We start from the raw sequence: 17477 nt of genomic DNA, 5'->3' as shown, positions 1-17477 counted from the left end.
GCTTCCAGCATTTTCTGTTTTTAAAATGAACATTCATTTCTACTGTCCATTCTTAAAAAGCTTTTGTTACAGGAATTGGTGGGGGTCACAACTGTGATAGAAGCATGGTAGCATTTACACCGTCACTAACACGAGAGAAAAAAAATATATAAAAACAGAAAATGCTGAAAATATTCAGCAGGTCAGGCAGCATCTGTGGAGGGGGAAACAGTTAATGTTTCAGGTCGGTGACCTTTCGGCAAGAGAAAACATAAGATATTAAATATATTCAAGAAAGAGTTGGATATATTTCTTAAGGCTAAAGGGATATGGGGAGAAGGCAGGGACAGGGTACTGAATTTGGATGATCAGCCATGATCTCATTGAATGGCGGAGCAGGCTCGAAGGGCCGAATGGCCTACTCCTGCTCCGATCTTCTATGTTTCTATGAAGCAGGAGTAGGCCATTCGGCCCCTCGAGCCTGCTCCGCCATTCAATAAGATCACGGCTGATCCAATCTTGGCCTCAACTCCACTTTCCCGCTCTCTCCCCATACCCTTTGACTCCCCTGTAGTTCAAATGTCTGTCAATCTCCGCCTTGAATATATTCAGTGACTCCACCTCCACAGCTCTCTGGGGTAGAGAATTCCAAAGATTCACGACCCTGAGAGAAGAAATTCCTCCTCATCTCCGTCTTAAATGGGCGACCCCTTATTCTGAAACTATGCCCCCTAGTTCTAGATACCCCCACTAGGGGAAACATCCTCTCAGCATCTACCCTGTCGAGTCCCCTCAGAATCTTATATGTTTCAATAAGATCCCCTCTCATTCTTCTAAACTCCAATGGGTATAGGCCCAACCTTTCGTCATACGTCAACCCCTTCATCCCAGGAACCAACCTCGTGAACCTTCCCTGCACTGCCTCCAATGCTAGAATATCCTTCCTTAAATATGGAAACCACAACTGTACGCAGTACTCCAGGTGCGGTCTCACCAGCGCCCTGTAAAGTTGCATCAAGACTTCTCTACTTTTATACTCCATACCCCTTGCAAGAAAGGCCAAAGTGATGGTTGAAGCAGCAAAATTAACACGATTGCGGAGAGTCCACCGGCCTCTGATACGTGGTTGCAGGCAATGTTCCCGCTAAGCCGCGCAGTCACCTGCAAGTTCCTGCTCACCGGCTTTTCCATTGTAGCTACTGCACGTTGGGGAAGGCAGGCTGCGCAGGAGGCAGCGTGGCTTACGGGGGACCTTGGATGCCGGAGGGTTTTTCTTTTGTTTAAAAACCACATTGGAAGGGTTCAGACAATCGTTCTAACTTTGGCGCACAAACGTGCTGCAGGCTGGTTCTGCCTCTTTGGTCTACCAGTGCAGTAAGTGCGGGTAAGAGGCACAGAGCAGAGACTAGGAACTCCCCTACCACAAAACCTTACTTCGTGGAGCGGGAAAGGGAAAACAAAAAAGGGCAAATCATTCTGGTCATTTTAATAGCTTGCTCGAAAGCGGTCTGTTACAGTCGCAGTTCCTCTCCCTGCACGACAAACATGCTTAATACGTGGTATACACACACACAGGATTCCCAGACGTGTGCCTCAGTATAAAGCAACAGCTTATAAATGATAGTCAACAAGCACATACCTTCCTTCTCCTCCCCAGGCCCCATTGGGTGTAACCATGACGTCTCTGGTGGTATCTGTCTCACAGTTATAAACCAGCAGCTTCAGGGGCTTTCCTTCAAAGGCCTCAATCAGGTTGAAAAAATCTTCAGACTAGTTAAGGAAAAATATAGATTTTTTTTTTTTTATAAAAGAAAAAGTTTCCCACTTCTTTCTATCATTTTTTTTTTGCCTCACAAAACCCTCAATCACAGGCTGATTTAGGTGCGATTTAACCAACAATTTTTGCCGCCCCACACAGATCAATTTATAAAAAGACAAAAGGACACTTTTGGTAGCTCAGTTGGATAGATGGGAAGCTGTCGAGTGCTGAAGAACGGAATTTTTAATTTATTCATTCACGTGGGCGTCGCTGACGAGGACGGTATGTTGCTGCCCATCCCCTAACTGCCCTCAAGAAGGTGGTGGCGAGCCGCCTCCTTGAACCGCTGCAGTCCGTGCAGTGAAGGTAGGGAGTTCCAGGATTTTGACCCAGCGAATAATTCAACACTTCTGACACCATGCGTTAAAACGGGAGCTCTCTCCCTCCCTCCCTACTCATTCTTGTTTTCCTCCCCGAGGTAAAAGTCAGGCGGGACAACTAGATGCTAAGCGGAAACAACAACAGAAAGTGCTGGAAACACTCAGCAGGTCAAGGCAGCATCGAAGAGAGGAGAAACCAAGTCAATGTTTCAGGTCGAGGACCCTTCGGCAGAAGAAAAGGTCAGGGAGGAGAGATGTTTAAGCAGGGGCAGGGAGGAGGGGAGGAAAGTACAAAGGGAAGGTCTGTGATAGAATGGAGGGCAGGAGAGATTGTGTGATGGGATGGAAGGCAGGAGAGATTGTGTGATGGGATGGAAGGCAGGAGAGATTGCCTCCTGCCTTCCATCCTATCACAGACCTTCCCTTTGTTCTTTCCTCCCCTGCTTAAAAATCTCTCCTCCCTAATCTTTTCCAGTTCTGACGAAGGGTCATCGACCCGGAAACGTTGACTTGGTTTCTCCTCGCTTCGATGCTGCCTGGCCTGCTGAGTGTTTCCAGCGTTTTCTGTTGTTATTTCAGATTTCCAGCATCCGCAGTATTTTGCTATGGTATTAGATGCTAAGTGTTTAAGTCTGTAAACAACTAAACAATGTATTCTTAGCGGTTTACAGTAAACTGCCTTTTAAACAAGTCATCTAAACGAAAGACCTGCTACAGAATCTAGATTCCGAGTGTCTCAGAATCTGACTGGGTTTGTTGCAGGAAACCGCCTTGGAGGTGCTGCAGAATTCCAGGGTCCAGGTTCTAGTGTGGCTACGTGGATGAATGGCTCTCGCTACTCTGGCCCAACAGCAGCCTAGAAATTGCTGTTGACGACATTCACAGACAAACGCTTGATACTTTTTGCACTGAGAACCGGTTAACTAGAATAGTGGACAAAGGAATGTCATAGACTGTTTACAGACTTAACCGCTCATCAATATCAGCAAAGGCAATTCAAGGCAAACATGACTTAACCACAACTCAAGATCAGCACCAAACCCCCAATCCCGCAAAACTGTCTTCATCAGAGCGCTAATGTCACTCTTGGGCCAAATTATGGGCAATCCTGTGCCTTATACTAAGGCTCACTAGAATCTGGGTTCAGACCTCCCCAAGTAGATCCATTCTAATACATCATGTCGGTATCTTGGGCTGCAATTGGTGGCACTGGTGTGAAACTATTCAGAGTCAGGGCCCAGCTTGACCCGGAGGTGAAGTGGAGCATGATTCTCTGGTGGCAACAGCCTCATAAATCCAGTGCAGTGTCCAGCCTGGTTTAGAGTTCACACAAGGGGCCCCGTTGGAAACCCTCTACCAGCCCGGGGCCATTTATAATTTAGGCGTCAGCCGTGGCTCAGTGGGTAGCACTCTTGCCTCTGATCCAGAAGTTTGTGGGTTCATAGTCCCACTCCAGAGACTGGAGCACATAATCTAGGCTGACACTCCCAGTGCAGTACTGAGGGAGTGCTGCATTGTCGGAAGTGCTGTCTTTCGAATTGAGACATTAAACCGAGACGTAAAAGATCCCATGGTACCATTTCGAAAAAAAGCAGGGGACTTCTCCCAGTGTCCCATCCAATATTTATGCCTCAACCAGCATCACTAAAACCGATTGTCTGGTGATTTATCTAATTGCAGTTTGTGGGATCTTGCTGTGTGCAAATTGGCTGCCACATTTTCCTACATTATAACAGTGAGTGCACTTCAAAAGTAGTTCACTGGCTGTGTTGGGAGAGAGCTATGCGCACAGATGTATCCAGGCATACGTAGATCTGTCTCTCTAGGAAGATTGGTAAGAGTTCTAACTAGGCGGGAGCCAAGCAATGCAAATATGACTCTGCCTGGCTGGAACCTGAACCACAGCTACCAGCCTCAGACCGCGGCGTAAATGTACCCAGAGAATTCGTTACCTCTTGCATTACTTGATCTGCGCCTACAATGTAGTCGGTTTGCGGCCTGAGACCTGCCAGGGCTGCCGGCGAATTTGGTTCAATATCCTGTTGGACGGGAAAAGAGAAAAGTGAGGGTGGAGAGCGTTGTTGATCATGTGGTAACAGGTGCTACATCATTTAACTAAAAAGGTGAAACACAAAGTAGCACTGAACAAAGAGAGGAATTAATTATACTTTCACAGAACGAGGATATAAATACAATTAAAAAAAAAAAAAAAAAATCAGTAAACCGACAAAACATTAAACTGTGAACTTGGCCTTATAACCCACAAGCAACACCAGTGACGCTCAGTCCCACTCCAGAGATTGGAGCGCAAAAAGCTAGGCTGACACTCCAGGGCAGTACTGAGGGAGCGCTGCACTGTCGGAGGTGCCACCTTTCGGATGAGACGTTAAACCGAGGCCCCGTCTGCTCTCAGGTGAACGTAAAAGATCCCATGGCACTACGAAGAGGAGCAGGGGAGTTATCCCCGGTGTCCTGGCCAATATTTAATCCCTCAAATCAACATTTCAAAAACAGATTATCTGGTCATTATCACATTGCTGTTTGTGGGAGCTTGCTGTGTGCAAATTGGCTGTCGCGTTTCCCACATTACAAGTGACTACACTTCAAAAGTACTTCATTGGCTGTAAAGTGTTTTGGGACGTCGTGAAAGGTGCCGTATAAATGCAAGTCTTACTTTTCTTTCATATTTTGTATAAACTATTGCTCCTTTTTGTAAATCCTGTCTTTGTAACACACTGCTGATAATACAGCCAAAGATTCATCCTCTAATACTGTCACAAAGGTGAAAATGGGATCAATCCACTGCCAGTACTAGATTACGTATTGTCGACACCACTGGAAGATGTTACGCGTTAGCGGTTGGCCCATTTCACTGTTTGGCAACTAGGGAAAGGCAGCACATGGGCTTTAGAACATGCTGCCGAGTAAAACCAAAGCGACATTCGTTACCAGCTGCGTGAACGGGAGGGAATTCCAGAGATCAGGACCTAGGCAGCTGAAGGCACGGCCGCCAATGGTGAGGCAAAGGAAAATCGGGGATGCGCAAGAGGCCAGAACTGGAGCAATGCAGCGTTCTCGGGAGGGTTGAAAGGGCCGGAGGAGGTTACAGAGATAGGGAGGGAGGCGAAGCCATGGAGGGATCTGAAAACAAGGATGAGAATCTTAAATGTGAGGTGTTGCTGGACTGGAAACCAACGTAGGTCAGCGAGCCCAGGGGTTGATGGGTGAATGGGACGGTGTGAGTTAGGGCACGGGTAGAAGAGTTTTGGACGAGCTCAAGTTTAGGGAGGGTGGAAGATGGAGGCCGGCCAGGACAGCACTGGAATAGTCGATGCTCAAATAATCATTCCTCATTACAGGCCTGAAGTTTTAAAAATCTGTACGGTTTATACTCAACAGTTTAGTCATTCTTGTTGCTCTAAAAGCACTACCTGGCGAAGTTCCGTTTAGAGAGATAATCGGGGCAGTGTTCATTTTCATGTGTACTCACCAGCACATGCCAGATATGTTCATGCGCACCTTCAAAACTGCAGAAGCGAACACTAGCTCCAAGCAGACCCTGTCCGCCCCACATGTTACTGGGGACAACTTCCACCTCCCGAACCTTTGCGGCTTTCATGCTGTACACCTCCAGTTTCACTGGCTTCTCAGCATTGGCTTTCAGCAGGTCTTTAAAAGTGTCATTGTCCTTGTTCTGGAAAGTGAAATATTTTTTATTTAGCAACATTTCAGTTGAGCAATTGCAAAGTTGCACTCACATTCTTCAGCAACTTCGCTGAACTGGTAATGTAGATCAAAATGGCTAATGGAATGCTGGCCTTTATATCTAGAGGACTAGAATACAAGGGGGTAGAAGTTATGCTGCAGCTGTACAAAACCCTGGTTCGGCCACACCTGGAGTACTGTGAGCAGTTCTGGGCACCACACCTTGGGAAGGATATATTGACTTTGGAGGGAGTGCAGTGTAGGTTTACTAGAATGATAGCTGGATGCCAAAGGTTAAATTACGAGCAGAGATTACACAAACTAGGGTTGCATTCCCTGGAATTTAGAAGATTAAGGGGTGATTTGATCGAAGTTTTCAAGATATTATTGGGAACAGATAGGGTAGATAGAGAGGAACTATTTCTGCTGGTTAGGGAGTCTAGGACTAGGGGACATAGTCTAAAAATTAGAGCCAGACCTTTCAGGAGTGAAGTTAAGAAACACTTCTAAACGCAAAGGGTGGTAGAGGTTTAGAACTCTCTTCCGCAAACAGCAATTGATGCTGGATCAATAAATTTTAAATCCGAGATTGATAGATTTTGTTAAGGGGCAAAGGCAGGTATATGGATAGCAAAATACTGCAGATGTTGGAAATCCAAAACAACAGAAAATGCTGGAAAAACTCAGCAGGCCAGGCAACATCCGTGGAGAGAAAAGAGAGTCAACGTTTCGGGTCGAAACCCTTTGTCAAGACTTGACAAAGGGTTTGACCCGAAACGTTAACTCTGTTTCTCTCTCCACGGATGTTGCCTGGCCTGCTGAGTTTTTCCAGCATTTTCTGTTGTTATTTTAGCAGGTATATGGAGTTAGGTCGCAGATCAGCCATGAGCTCATTGAATGGCGGAACAGGCTCGAGGCGTTAAATGGCCACTCCTGTTCCTATGTTCCTCGGTAATAAACGTTTGCGTTCAGCTTCTCCGAGGCTTTTCCCAGTAACAGGAAATTGTACATTCACAGATTTTTTTCTTCTAAAACAAAAGTAAAAGAATGGCCTCAAATCATAACTGGTCTGAATCAGGATCATCTCCCTCTAAAAAGAAACTGCAAGTGGTGGAAATCTGAAATAAAATCCAAAAATACTGAAGCCACAAAGGAGATCTTTGTAGGAAGGATGTCAAGGCCTTGGAGAGGGTGCAGAGGAGATTTACTGGAATGGTGCCGGGGATGAGAGACTTAAGTTATGTGGAGAGACTGGAGAAGCTGGGATTGTTCTCCTTAGAGCAGAGAAGGTTAAGGGGAGATTTAATATAGAGGTGTTCAAATATTGAAGGGTTTTGATAGAGTAGATAGGGAGAAACTGTTTCCACTGGCAGGCGTGTCGGTAACCAGAGGACACAGATTTAAGGTAATTGGCAAAAGATTCAGAGTGGAGATCAGACATTTTTTTTCCACAGTGCGTTATGATCTCGAAATGGTGGCGGAATCAGATTCAATAGTAACTTTCAAAAGGGAATTGGATATATACTTAAAAAGGAAAAAAATTGCAGGGTTATTGGGCAAGAGTCAGACTAATTGGATTGGTCTTTCAAAGAGCCGGTATAGGCACGATGGGCCAAATGGCCTCCTTCTGTGCTGTATGAGTCTATCATCTAGAATTCTATTCTATCTGCCAACATCGGTGATGGGAACAAACAAGTCTTCAAGTTCCATGTTGCTCTTTACCTCAGCCATCACTTTAGCTAGAGAAAAACAGTTTTTCTTCTGCACAGTGCAGAAGGACCGAAAGTTTAGGAATCTCTTGGGATGCCAGCTGAGCCCTGATCCTCTTCAGCTTTTATGACCAACCCACCCCCCACCTCCCCTTCTAGCCTCACTTCCGATGGGCAACACGTGCTGCATGAATAATGCTGAGAGCCAGGGATGAAGTTGAAAAAGACCTACAAGACTTAGTAGGCCCGACACTCAAAATATCCAACCAACACAGTCCAACAATAAAGCCAACGGAATATTGAACTATATAACTAAAACAGCAGAACGCAAGCCAGAGGTAGTCCTGATCAAACAGGTCAGACCACGCCTCGAGTACTGCCACCATGTCTGGCAACCAAGACTATGGCCCGGAATTTGCGGTCCTGATGACGGCAAACTGGCAGCGTCCGCCGTCATTTCGCCTTTGAAACTGACCGCAACTTCAGGGTTTAGCGCACGCGCGGCCCAACGTGGAAATCCTGAAGGCCAGGCAGCATCCGTGGAGCGAGAAACAGAGTTAACGTTACAGGTCTGGGACCCTTCGTCAGACTGAAACGTTAACTCTGTTTCTCTCTCCACGGATGCTGCCCTGGCCTGCCGAGTGTTTCCAGCGTTTTCTGCTGTTATTTCAGATTTCCAGCATCCGCAGTATTTTGCTATTGTGGAAATCCTGACGTTGCAGTCTGTCATTCACTGCTCCTCTCCGCACCACCCCCCAAACACAGAGCCGACAATCAGTGTAATCTCTCAAATCACGGAAACTGACGAAAACTTTAGCTTTTCCGCAGTAATTACGTGGCTCAATACCCCATTAAAAGTTAGACCCAAAGGGATGTGGTGTAACTGGGGTTTTAACAGTGTATTCACTGCTAAACAACGGTTATGGACCTGAAAAACTAATTTTTATTTTGTGCGGTGTCAAATTTATCCATTTTAATAAAAAATTAAAATCAGAAAACTTAAAAAAAAAGTTGTTTTTTTTTAAACAGTTTGTTCATCTTTATTTCAAGTTTGCTTTTAATGTGAGAGCCCTAATCTTTGTTGTGCTTCCGCTACCATTTAAAAAAAAAAATTTTAATTTGAATTTTAAGAGCTTACCCACTTCCTGGTTCGCTGTCAGAGAGAATTCTGCGTATTGATTGGCTGCTTAGACAGCTTGTGGACGTCACAGCAGCTCGAATTATGAGTCGGAAAAAACAAACTGCTCGACGCAGGGATCGCAGAAGATCTTTGTGCGAAGCTTACTTGGAGCCAGTGGCAAACGCCTTTGCTTCACCTCTGGCTGCAAATTCAGGGCCTGTATTCAGTAGCAAAGAACGGCCCTTGTAGTGGGACTGAGCAATGTAGCTGTAAAAGCTACAGATGTGGGAGATGGGTCATTTTTATCAACAATCTTTCAGTTCCAATAATCGTGATCTAATTTATACAAGTAGGGAAAATTAGTTTGGACTAGTAGAATTTAACAGGGGAGGAGACGACTTTTTTTTAAATTTTTTTAAACGCAGCGAGTTGTTGTGACGACCTGGAATACACTGCTTGAAAGGGCGGTGGAAGCAGATTCAATAATAACTTTCAGAAGGGAATTGGATAAATACTTGAAAAAGGAAAAAATGTGCAAAGCTACGAGGAAAGAGCAGGGGAGCGGGACGAACTGCATAGCTCTTTCAAAGAGCTGGCACGGGCACGATGAGCCGAATGGCCTCCTTCTGTGCTGTATGATTCTCTATTCTATAAGACACAAGGGAGATATTCAAACATTGTCGGCTCGACAGAAAAGTGCCACAAAGGCTGATTCCTCATAACGGAGACCTCCAAGGCTGGGAAAGGCTGGAAAGATTTTAAGTTTTTCTGCCTCGGAGATAGGAGAAGTCAGAGAGACGATCTTCGAGGTATACACGATTATAAATGGTGTGGAAAAGATTAATCCAGAATATTTACTTAAAATTAATTTGAGAGCAGGACAAAGGATCACAGGTTTAAACTAGTAACAGGTAAATTTAGGACTAGGAAGTTCTTCTTCAAAAAAGAGAGATACATTTGTGGAGGAGAACACCCTGGAATCATTTGATAATCAATTAGAGGTTACGACAGGGTGTCTTTAGTATGGTCACTGGATGGATGGGCTGCATGACTCCCCTCATCTGTAACTGTCTCATGATCTTGCGCAGACGACCATAATTCAAAGCCTTTCTGCCTGGATGAAGGCTCTCTCTCTCTTTAAAAAAAAAAAAAAGCTTTATTTGTACGGTAGAGCACCCACACCTTACCACAACTGTAGAGCAATATCATAGCAGAGGTACATTACACTGAAGATAGTGCTACATTATCAAAGGAAACCTGCCACAGCAGCGTCACCTGTTGAAGTGTTGTCACTTGTAATCTTGGGTGTGTGCAATTTTCATACCATGTCCACTTGAACTATGAAAAACACCCACCAGTACAAATATAGATTTTGTCCCTCCAAATATGGGTTGGGTCTGGAGACACCATTTTGATGCACGTAATAGCAGGTGATCACTGATGATGGTAGTAATGCGCAATGATCCCTCTAATTATTATTTTTTTTAATTTATTTTATTTATTTATTTATTTATTTATTATTATTATTTTTTTTTGAGTGCGCAGCCCATCAAATTTCCACGCATGCGCGGTTTTTCCATTGTAAAGCCAGTAAGCAGCCTGCACGGGACCTCCAGACCGCTGCATGGCCATGCAGCTTAACGGAAGCATCGGTAGTAGGAACAATATAAAGCAATGCGTTAAAAAGTATCACACAAGAATCATACTGAGTAACATAGAAGGAGCATTAGCCACTAGTGACAGCATGGATACATTGTATTTTTGTGCATTGTGCATTTTGAGTGTATAAAAATTAATTAAAATGCGTCTGTGAATACCTTTTACACAAACAAGACTTACCAGCCTGGTATTTCCGATGGTGAGGATGAAATCAAAGAATGGCTCCAAGCCCGCATTTTGGGCTGGGGAGTTATCTTGTATCTACAACAGAAAAGGTAAAAACATAAAATTCCTCATCAAACTTGACTTGAGTATTTTATTCCTGTGACCAACTGTAACATAGATCAGATTGTTCGAGTTTGTGTTACTGGTTATAAATTTCAGGCCTCTTTTTAAAAATTCATTCTTGGGATGTGGGCGTCGCTGGCAAGGCCAGCATTTATTGCCCGCCCCTAATTGCCCTCGAGAAGGTGCTGGTGAGCCGCCTTCTTGAACCGCTGCAGTCCGTGTGGTGAAGGTGCTCCCACAGTGCTGTTAGGGAGGGAGTTCCCGGATTTTGACCCAGCGACGATGAAGGAACAGTGTGCACTAGATAACCTCACAGGTTCAAAACCAGCGGTCAACCCGTGAGCAGACATCACAACTCCCCTCCCGCCCCCCCCCCCCCCCCCCCCCCATCCCCGATAGAGCTCACCTTTACTGCCCGATATCTAATCAAACAGTGGTGTGATCCGGGAATCGTAACAATGAAACTTCTGGTTCAGAGCATTAAAAAAAATGCCCTCTACAGCTGTTAATGTATGAACAATGACAGGAAGTGTGTCTCTGATCCATCCAACCCATCCCACACAGATTCCTTGTGTATCACAACATATACATTCCTTGCCCTGCCCAAAACCATGGGCTCTCCTGGGAGAGGTGAAAAACCAGATTTTAAAACAACAAAATTAAAAAAAGGACTAAATTCACCAAAACTAGTCAGCCGTAACCTTTGTGTCAGTTTCCAAATCAAACCTTCTGCAGACTGAGCCCGTTTGATTGAGCTCAACAAGAAGCCAAAAACCTGACCTCTGACCCTGCCGCAGTTCTCCAAGTCAGGGATTGGCTAATTGAGTTTCCAGTTCAACTGGCCACCACCCCCGTGTGTGACCCCTGCTACCTCCTGCTGGGTTAACATGAATAAGGCCAACGTCCATCCTACATCCCACCATTTAGACAATACGCTGATCTATCTTTTAGGTCTATACACAAGTAAATTTCAAGCCTAGTCTATGCCTTCTACTTTGGAGGTCTGCATAGTTATCTTTCGGTGTAAGTTTTCTATCTGCACAGGATGTAGGATTCCTTATTTGCTCGTTGACTGGATCAATCCGATTGCAACACCGAAAAAAAAAAGGCAGCCCTGCACATCCGAGAGACAGCGCCTAACATCAGACCGAGAACAGCACTAGGTGAATTATGATAGCAAAATACTGCGGATGCTGGAAATCCGAAAGAACAGAAAACGCTGGAAAAACTCAGCAGGCCAGGCAGCATCCGTGGAGAAAGAAAGAGTCAACATTTCGGGTCGAAACCCTTCGTCAGAACGGAGAAAAAAAGGGCAGGAAATGAAACAGATTAAAAGGCAGTTTGGGGGCTGGGAAATGGGGGAGGGGGTGAAAGAAGAGACATTAAGAGATATTCAAGGGGAGACGAGATAGTAATAGGACAGGTAACGAAACAAACAATGGCTCTGGATGAAGTGTGAAATGCGCTGGCAGAGTGAGAGACAGCTGCCATGTGGGAGAGAGAGGAAAAAAAAAGGAAAAGACAAAAGGTGAATTATCTCAACCTGGCCTGGGACTGGAGCAGCAGCAGGGCAAGTGTTGAGCCCCAATCTCCCACTGGTACAGCAAGCATGAGAAACCACCAATTCTGACACACCACGAGTGCTTCACGTTCTGTCCTCGCCACTCTGGCCTCGAGCCAGCCAGTCAGTGCTTGCAGCCGAGCTGAAAGTTCCTGAAAGCACCTACTTCCTGTAGGGGGGTACAATTCCACAGGCACCAACGTCCACCCTACATCACAACAGTGCCTACACTTCAAAAAGTAGTTCAGTTGGCTGTAAAGCACTTTGGGACGTCCGGAAAAAGATGCTATATAAATGCCAGTCTTTCTTTCTTTTGCCCTAGGTAGCTGTTCTTCGAGAGCCTGGACAGCAAACATCAGCAGGCTCCGCCCCTGCCTCAGCTCATCTGCTGCTGAAACCCTCATCCATGCCAGTTAGCCTAACATCTGTCATTGGCAAAATGCTCAAATCCATTATTAAGGAAGTAGTAGCAGGGCATTTAGAAAATCATAATAAAACCACGTTGACTCTGTTTGATTGTATGAAAGGGAAATCATGTTTGACAAATCTATTAGAGTTCTTTGAGGAGGTAACGCACAGGGTGGATAAAGGGGAACCAGTAGATGTAGTGTATTTGGATTTCCTAAAGGCATTCGACAAGGTGCCACACAAAAGGCTGCTGCATAAGACAAGAGCTCATGGTGTTGGGGGTAATATATTAGATTGGCTAACTAACAAAAAAGAGTCAGGATAAATGGGTCATTTTCAGGATGGCAAACTGTAACTAGTGGGGTGCCACAGGGATCAGTGCTGGGGCCTCAATTATTTTCAATCTAAAATGACTTGGATGAAGGAAGCGAGTGTATTGTAGCCAAATTTGTGGACGATACAAAGATAGGCGGGAAAGCAAGTTGTGAGGAGGACATAAAGAGTCTGCAAAGGGATATAGAGAGAGGTTAAGTGAGTGGCAGATGGAATATAATGTGGGAAAATGTGAAGTTATGCACTTTGGTAGGAATAGAAAAATATTTAAATGGAGAAAGACTACAGAATGTGGCGGTAGAGGGATTTGGGTGTCCTCGTACATGAAACACAAAAAATTAACACAGGTGCAGCAAGTAATTAGGAAGGCAAATGGAATGTTGACCTTATTTCAATGGGGACGAGAGTATAAAAGTAGGGAAGTCTTGCTTCAATTGTACAGGGCGCTGGCGAGACCTCACCTAGAGTACTGCGTACAGTTTTGGTCCCCTTATTTAAGGAGGGATATTTTTGCATTGGAGGCAGTTCAGAGAAGGTTCACTGCATTGATTCCTGGGATGGAAGGGTTGTCTTATGAGGAAAGGTTGAGCCTATACTCGTTGGAGTTCAGAAGAATGAGAGGTGGTCTTATTGAAACGTAAGATTCTGAGGGGGTTGGACAGGGTAGATGCCGAGAGGATGTTTCCCCTGGAGGGAATCTAGAACTAGGGGGCATAGTCTCAGAATAAGGGATCACCCATTTAAGACGGAGATGAGGAGGAATTTCTTCTGAGGGTTGTGAATCTTTGGAATTCTTTACCCCAGAGAGCTGTGGAGGCGGAGTCGTTGAAGGTATTCAAGGCGGAGATAGACAGATTTTTGAGCAACAGGGGAGTCAAGGGTTATGGGGAGTGAGTGGAGTTGAAGCCAAAATCAGATCAGCCATGATCTCATTAAATGGCAGAGCAGGCTCAAGGGGCCAATGGCCTGCTCCTACTTCTATTGCTTCAGCCTTTGTTACCGCTAGACTGGACTTTTCCAACGCACTCCTGGCCGGCCTCCCATCTTTCACCCTCCGTAAACATAAGCTCATCCAAAAAACTCTGCTGCCCGGGTCCTAACTCGCACCAAGTCCCGTTCACCCATCACCCCTGTGCTCGCTGACCTACACTGGCTCCCAGTTAAGCAACGCCTCGATTTTAAAATTCTCATCCTGGCTTTCAAATCCCGCCCCCTCCTCATCTCCGTAACCTCCTCCAGCCCTACAACTCTCCAAGATCTCTGCGCACCTCCAATTCTGGCCTCTTGCGCATCCCCGATTTTAACCGCTCCACCACTGACGGCCGTGCCTTCAGCTGCCAAGGCCCCAAGATCTAGAATTCCCTCCCTAAACCTAGCCACTTCTCTTTCCTCCTTTAAGACGCTCCTTAAAACCTACCTCTTTGACCAAACTTTTGGTCGTCTGCCCCATTATCTCCTGATGTGGCTCGGTGACAAAATGTGTTTGATAACGCTCCTGTGAAGCGCCTTGGGACGCTTTACTATGTTAAAGGGGCTACACAAATACAAGTACAACTATGGAGAGCTACCTAACTGAGCCCAATCCTGTACCCCTGCACAGTCTGCACACACATGCCGATTCCAAGCGGAGTCAGGAGTGGGGAACCCCGACTTGTTTTCTCCTTCAGCCAAAATTCCAAAAACAATTGCGAAGACTAAATGTAGCACCTTTAACATTGGAGATCAACTAAATCAGAATGGACGGGAGATGAATCGGGAACTTTCTTGGTCTCCACACTGCTCACTCCATTTGGCAACCAAGCTGCCAGGATGGAGATTGGGATACATTTCTAAAAGTACACGACTGGGTCTGACTCGATTAGTCTGTAAGTTTATAACCTGTGTCACACACTTAGGTCTTCACCTCTGCCCACTCTTTCAAAAGTATTAACTTCTAAACAGGGGTACACCTGAAACATTAAGCGGTCTTTTTTTCTCTTTCAGATGTTGCTATACGTTGCCAACATTTTCTGTTTTTAAATTTGATTCAGAACCGTACAAGTTTACAGCACAGAAGAAGCCATTTGACCAGTTTCAACTCTTTGACCCCCCTTGGGATATACCACTTACAACCAATGTTCCTTCTAAGCTGCGCGGCCACGGAGGTCCCGCACAGGCTTTTCAATGGGAATAACCGTGCATGCGCGAAAATTTGAATGGGCCGCGCAGCCAGTTAAAGGGCCCATGCACCAAAATAAATTACAGGGAACATTGCTTACAATCCCTCTACACTCCCCGCAAAACCCATTTGCTAACTTGGTGCTCTGTCCGTCAACCAACTTTCTATCCATAATGCTTTATTTCCATTTATACCATACACCTGAATTTTTCTAACAAGCCTCTTGCGAGACACCTCCTACTGTGTATTCAAGTTGCCGTCTGATAAACATCTTTGCGCTTTTCTTTGTAAGGGTCTGTCACGAACGCTAAAAACAGCTGCGTTTGGTGAGCTTGCTGCCATTCGTAGAGTTACAATTGATTGCTCACCTCAGTTGTATAACTTTACTAGAGCTGTACCATTTCTTCTACCTATCCAAATCTCAATTATGTTTGTCAATCGCGACTTGCCTTCAAGAAATCCGTGCTGACTGTCCTTGATTAACCTATAAATTTCCAAAATGTTCACAAATTTAATCTTGAATTATGGATTCTAAAAGTTCACACACAACTTAAGTTAGACTAACTGGTCTATAGTTACCTGATTTAACCTTCTCTTCCTGCTTTAACTAAAGTGCCGCATCATCCTCCAGTCTCCAGCACTGGAATTTTTTTGTATATATTTCAACTTTAAAAAAAGTTATGAAATATTGTAGAATCTCCCAAATCCATCCAAAAATATGATTTAAAGTTTTTTTTTAATCTTAATTTATATCCTGAAAACTAAACAGCTACAAGATGCAGTGCAGCAACTGGTCAAGGCTTCTTCGACAGCACCTCCCAAACCCGCAACCTCTACCACCTAGAAAGGACAACAGGTGCGCATGGGAACACCACCACCACCACCACCACCACCAAGTTCCCCTCCAAGTCACACACCATCCTAACTTGGAAATATATCAGCTGTTCTTTCATCGTCGCTGGGTCAAAATCCAGGAACTCCCTCCCGAACAGCACTGTGGGAGTACCTTCACCAAAGGGACCACGGCGGTCACCACCTTCTACGGGACAATTAGGGATGGGCAATAAATGCTGGCCTTGCTAGCGACTCCCACAACCCCCCCACAACAAATTAAAAAAACAGCAACAGGAGTCTATAACCAGCAAAATATTAACAGTCTATAACAAGTATCTGCTAGATCCAAATGCATTACTTTTTCTTTTGGAAATGTACATTTTCTAACTAAACAAAAAAGTTTTTAAAAAAATCAATTTTTTAAAAAAGCGTTCTTTGAAATGATTTTTCATGGGAGGGGGGTGAATTTTTTTAAGAAGTTATTCATATGAAATTCATTAAAAAAGAAAAGTTGCCATTTTGGAGAGAAGTGGGGGGAAGAGTTTTCAGCAATTATTTATATGGACATTCATTAAAAAGGAAAGCTTCTTAAAAGTTAAAAAAAAACTTCTATATATATTAAAAACTCTTAAAAGTTAAAAATTAATAAAAATGATGGCAGCAGACTGCTTGTGTGCAGATGTCCTTGTAACTGGGGGCTGGAGCAGGAGCAGGAGCAGCTCTCAGCCTGTACCTGTCCTGCGGGGGCTCGGCCTCAGACTCAGACTGCCCGGCCCTCTGCAAGTTGCCACGCCGGCACTTTCCCTCCCGTGCCCGGGGAGGGAGGCTGCTGGTATCCCGGTGGGGGGGGAAGGGAGGTTTAGACCAGGCCCGGCTCGGCCTCTCGCTCTCTCTACACCCACCCCGTGTACGTGATAGCCCTCGTTGCCCCCGCTGGGGATGTTGGCGCTCTGGGAACCTCCCATCGCTCGGCTCGGCTGCTGCCGGAAGCTCCTCACTCCGCTTCGCTCCGATTCACTGCGCAGCAACCGAGCGACAACCGCCCGCCCGACTCCAGCGGCAGCGCCCCCTCCCGCCCGACTCCAGCGGCAGCGCCCCCTCCCGCCCGACTCCAGCGGCAGCGCCCCCTCCCGCCGCAGCGCCCCCTCCCGCCCGACTCCAGCGGCAGCGGCAGCGCCCCCTCCCGCCCGACTCCAGCGGCAGCGGCAGCGCCCCCTCCCGCCCGACTCCAGCGGCAGCGCCCCCTCCCGCCCGACTCCAGCGGCAGCGCCCCCTCCCGCCCGACTCCAGCGGCAGCGGCAGCGCCCCCTTCCTCCCGCTCGACTCCACCGACAGTGCTCCCGCCCGACTCCACCTACAGCGCCCCCTTCCTCCCGCCCGACTCCACCGACAGCGCCCCCTCCCGTAACTCACTCAAACACTTTAAATAAAATTTAAATTATTACTGAGAAGGGGATGGCAATTTTTATATATTTATTTATTTAAAAAAGGACATGTCTAAACGCCAACCCATAAATCCATAACTCAATCCTTCACTTTAATCCTAATCCCTAAAACTGGCCCTAAATCCTAACAACCCTTCAC

At 45.8% G+C, this 17477-nt stretch overlaps 1 protein-coding gene across 5 annotated transcripts in view; it reads right to left on the bottom strand.

Annotated features, from left to right (window-relative positions):
- gorasp1b (golgi reassembly stacking protein 1b) overlaps positions 1-16940 on the bottom strand; it is a 40744-nt gene extending 23804 nt beyond the window's left edge. Inside the window, exons 1-6 of one of the 5 annotated variants that reach the window (XM_085987465.1) lie at positions 15428-15548; positions 10492-10572; positions 8671-9787; positions 5609-5812; positions 4071-4157; positions 1619-1749 (exon numbers count right to left, since the gene is read on the bottom strand). In XM_085987465.1, the coding sequence (XP_085843591.1) occupies positions 1619-1749; positions 4071-4157; positions 5609-5737 (347 nt within the window). In that variant the 5' untranslated portion in view covers positions 5738-5812; positions 8671-9787; positions 10492-10572; positions 15428-15548. Of the gene's footprint in view, positions 1-1618; positions 1750-4070; positions 4158-5608; positions 5813-8670; positions 9788-10491; positions 10573-15427; positions 15549-16626; positions 16752-16795 lie in introns of those variants that run through there. The other 4 variants (XM_085987462.1, XM_085987461.1, XM_085987464.1 and 1 more) reach the window with 4 other exon arrangements.
- Positions 16941-17477: the final 537 nt, after the last annotated feature.

This window comes from Somniosus microcephalus, chromosome 5, assembly GCF_052327205.1.
Source record: "Somniosus microcephalus isolate GS21.2 chromosome 5, FLI_Smic_1.0, whole genome shotgun sequence".
Classification (NCBI taxonomy): domain Eukaryota; kingdom Metazoa; phylum Chordata; class Chondrichthyes; order Squaliformes; family Somniosidae; genus Somniosus; species Somniosus microcephalus.
The sequence above is the reverse complement of the archived record's forward strand: the minus strand, read 5'-3'. Positions and strand labels throughout refer to the sequence as shown.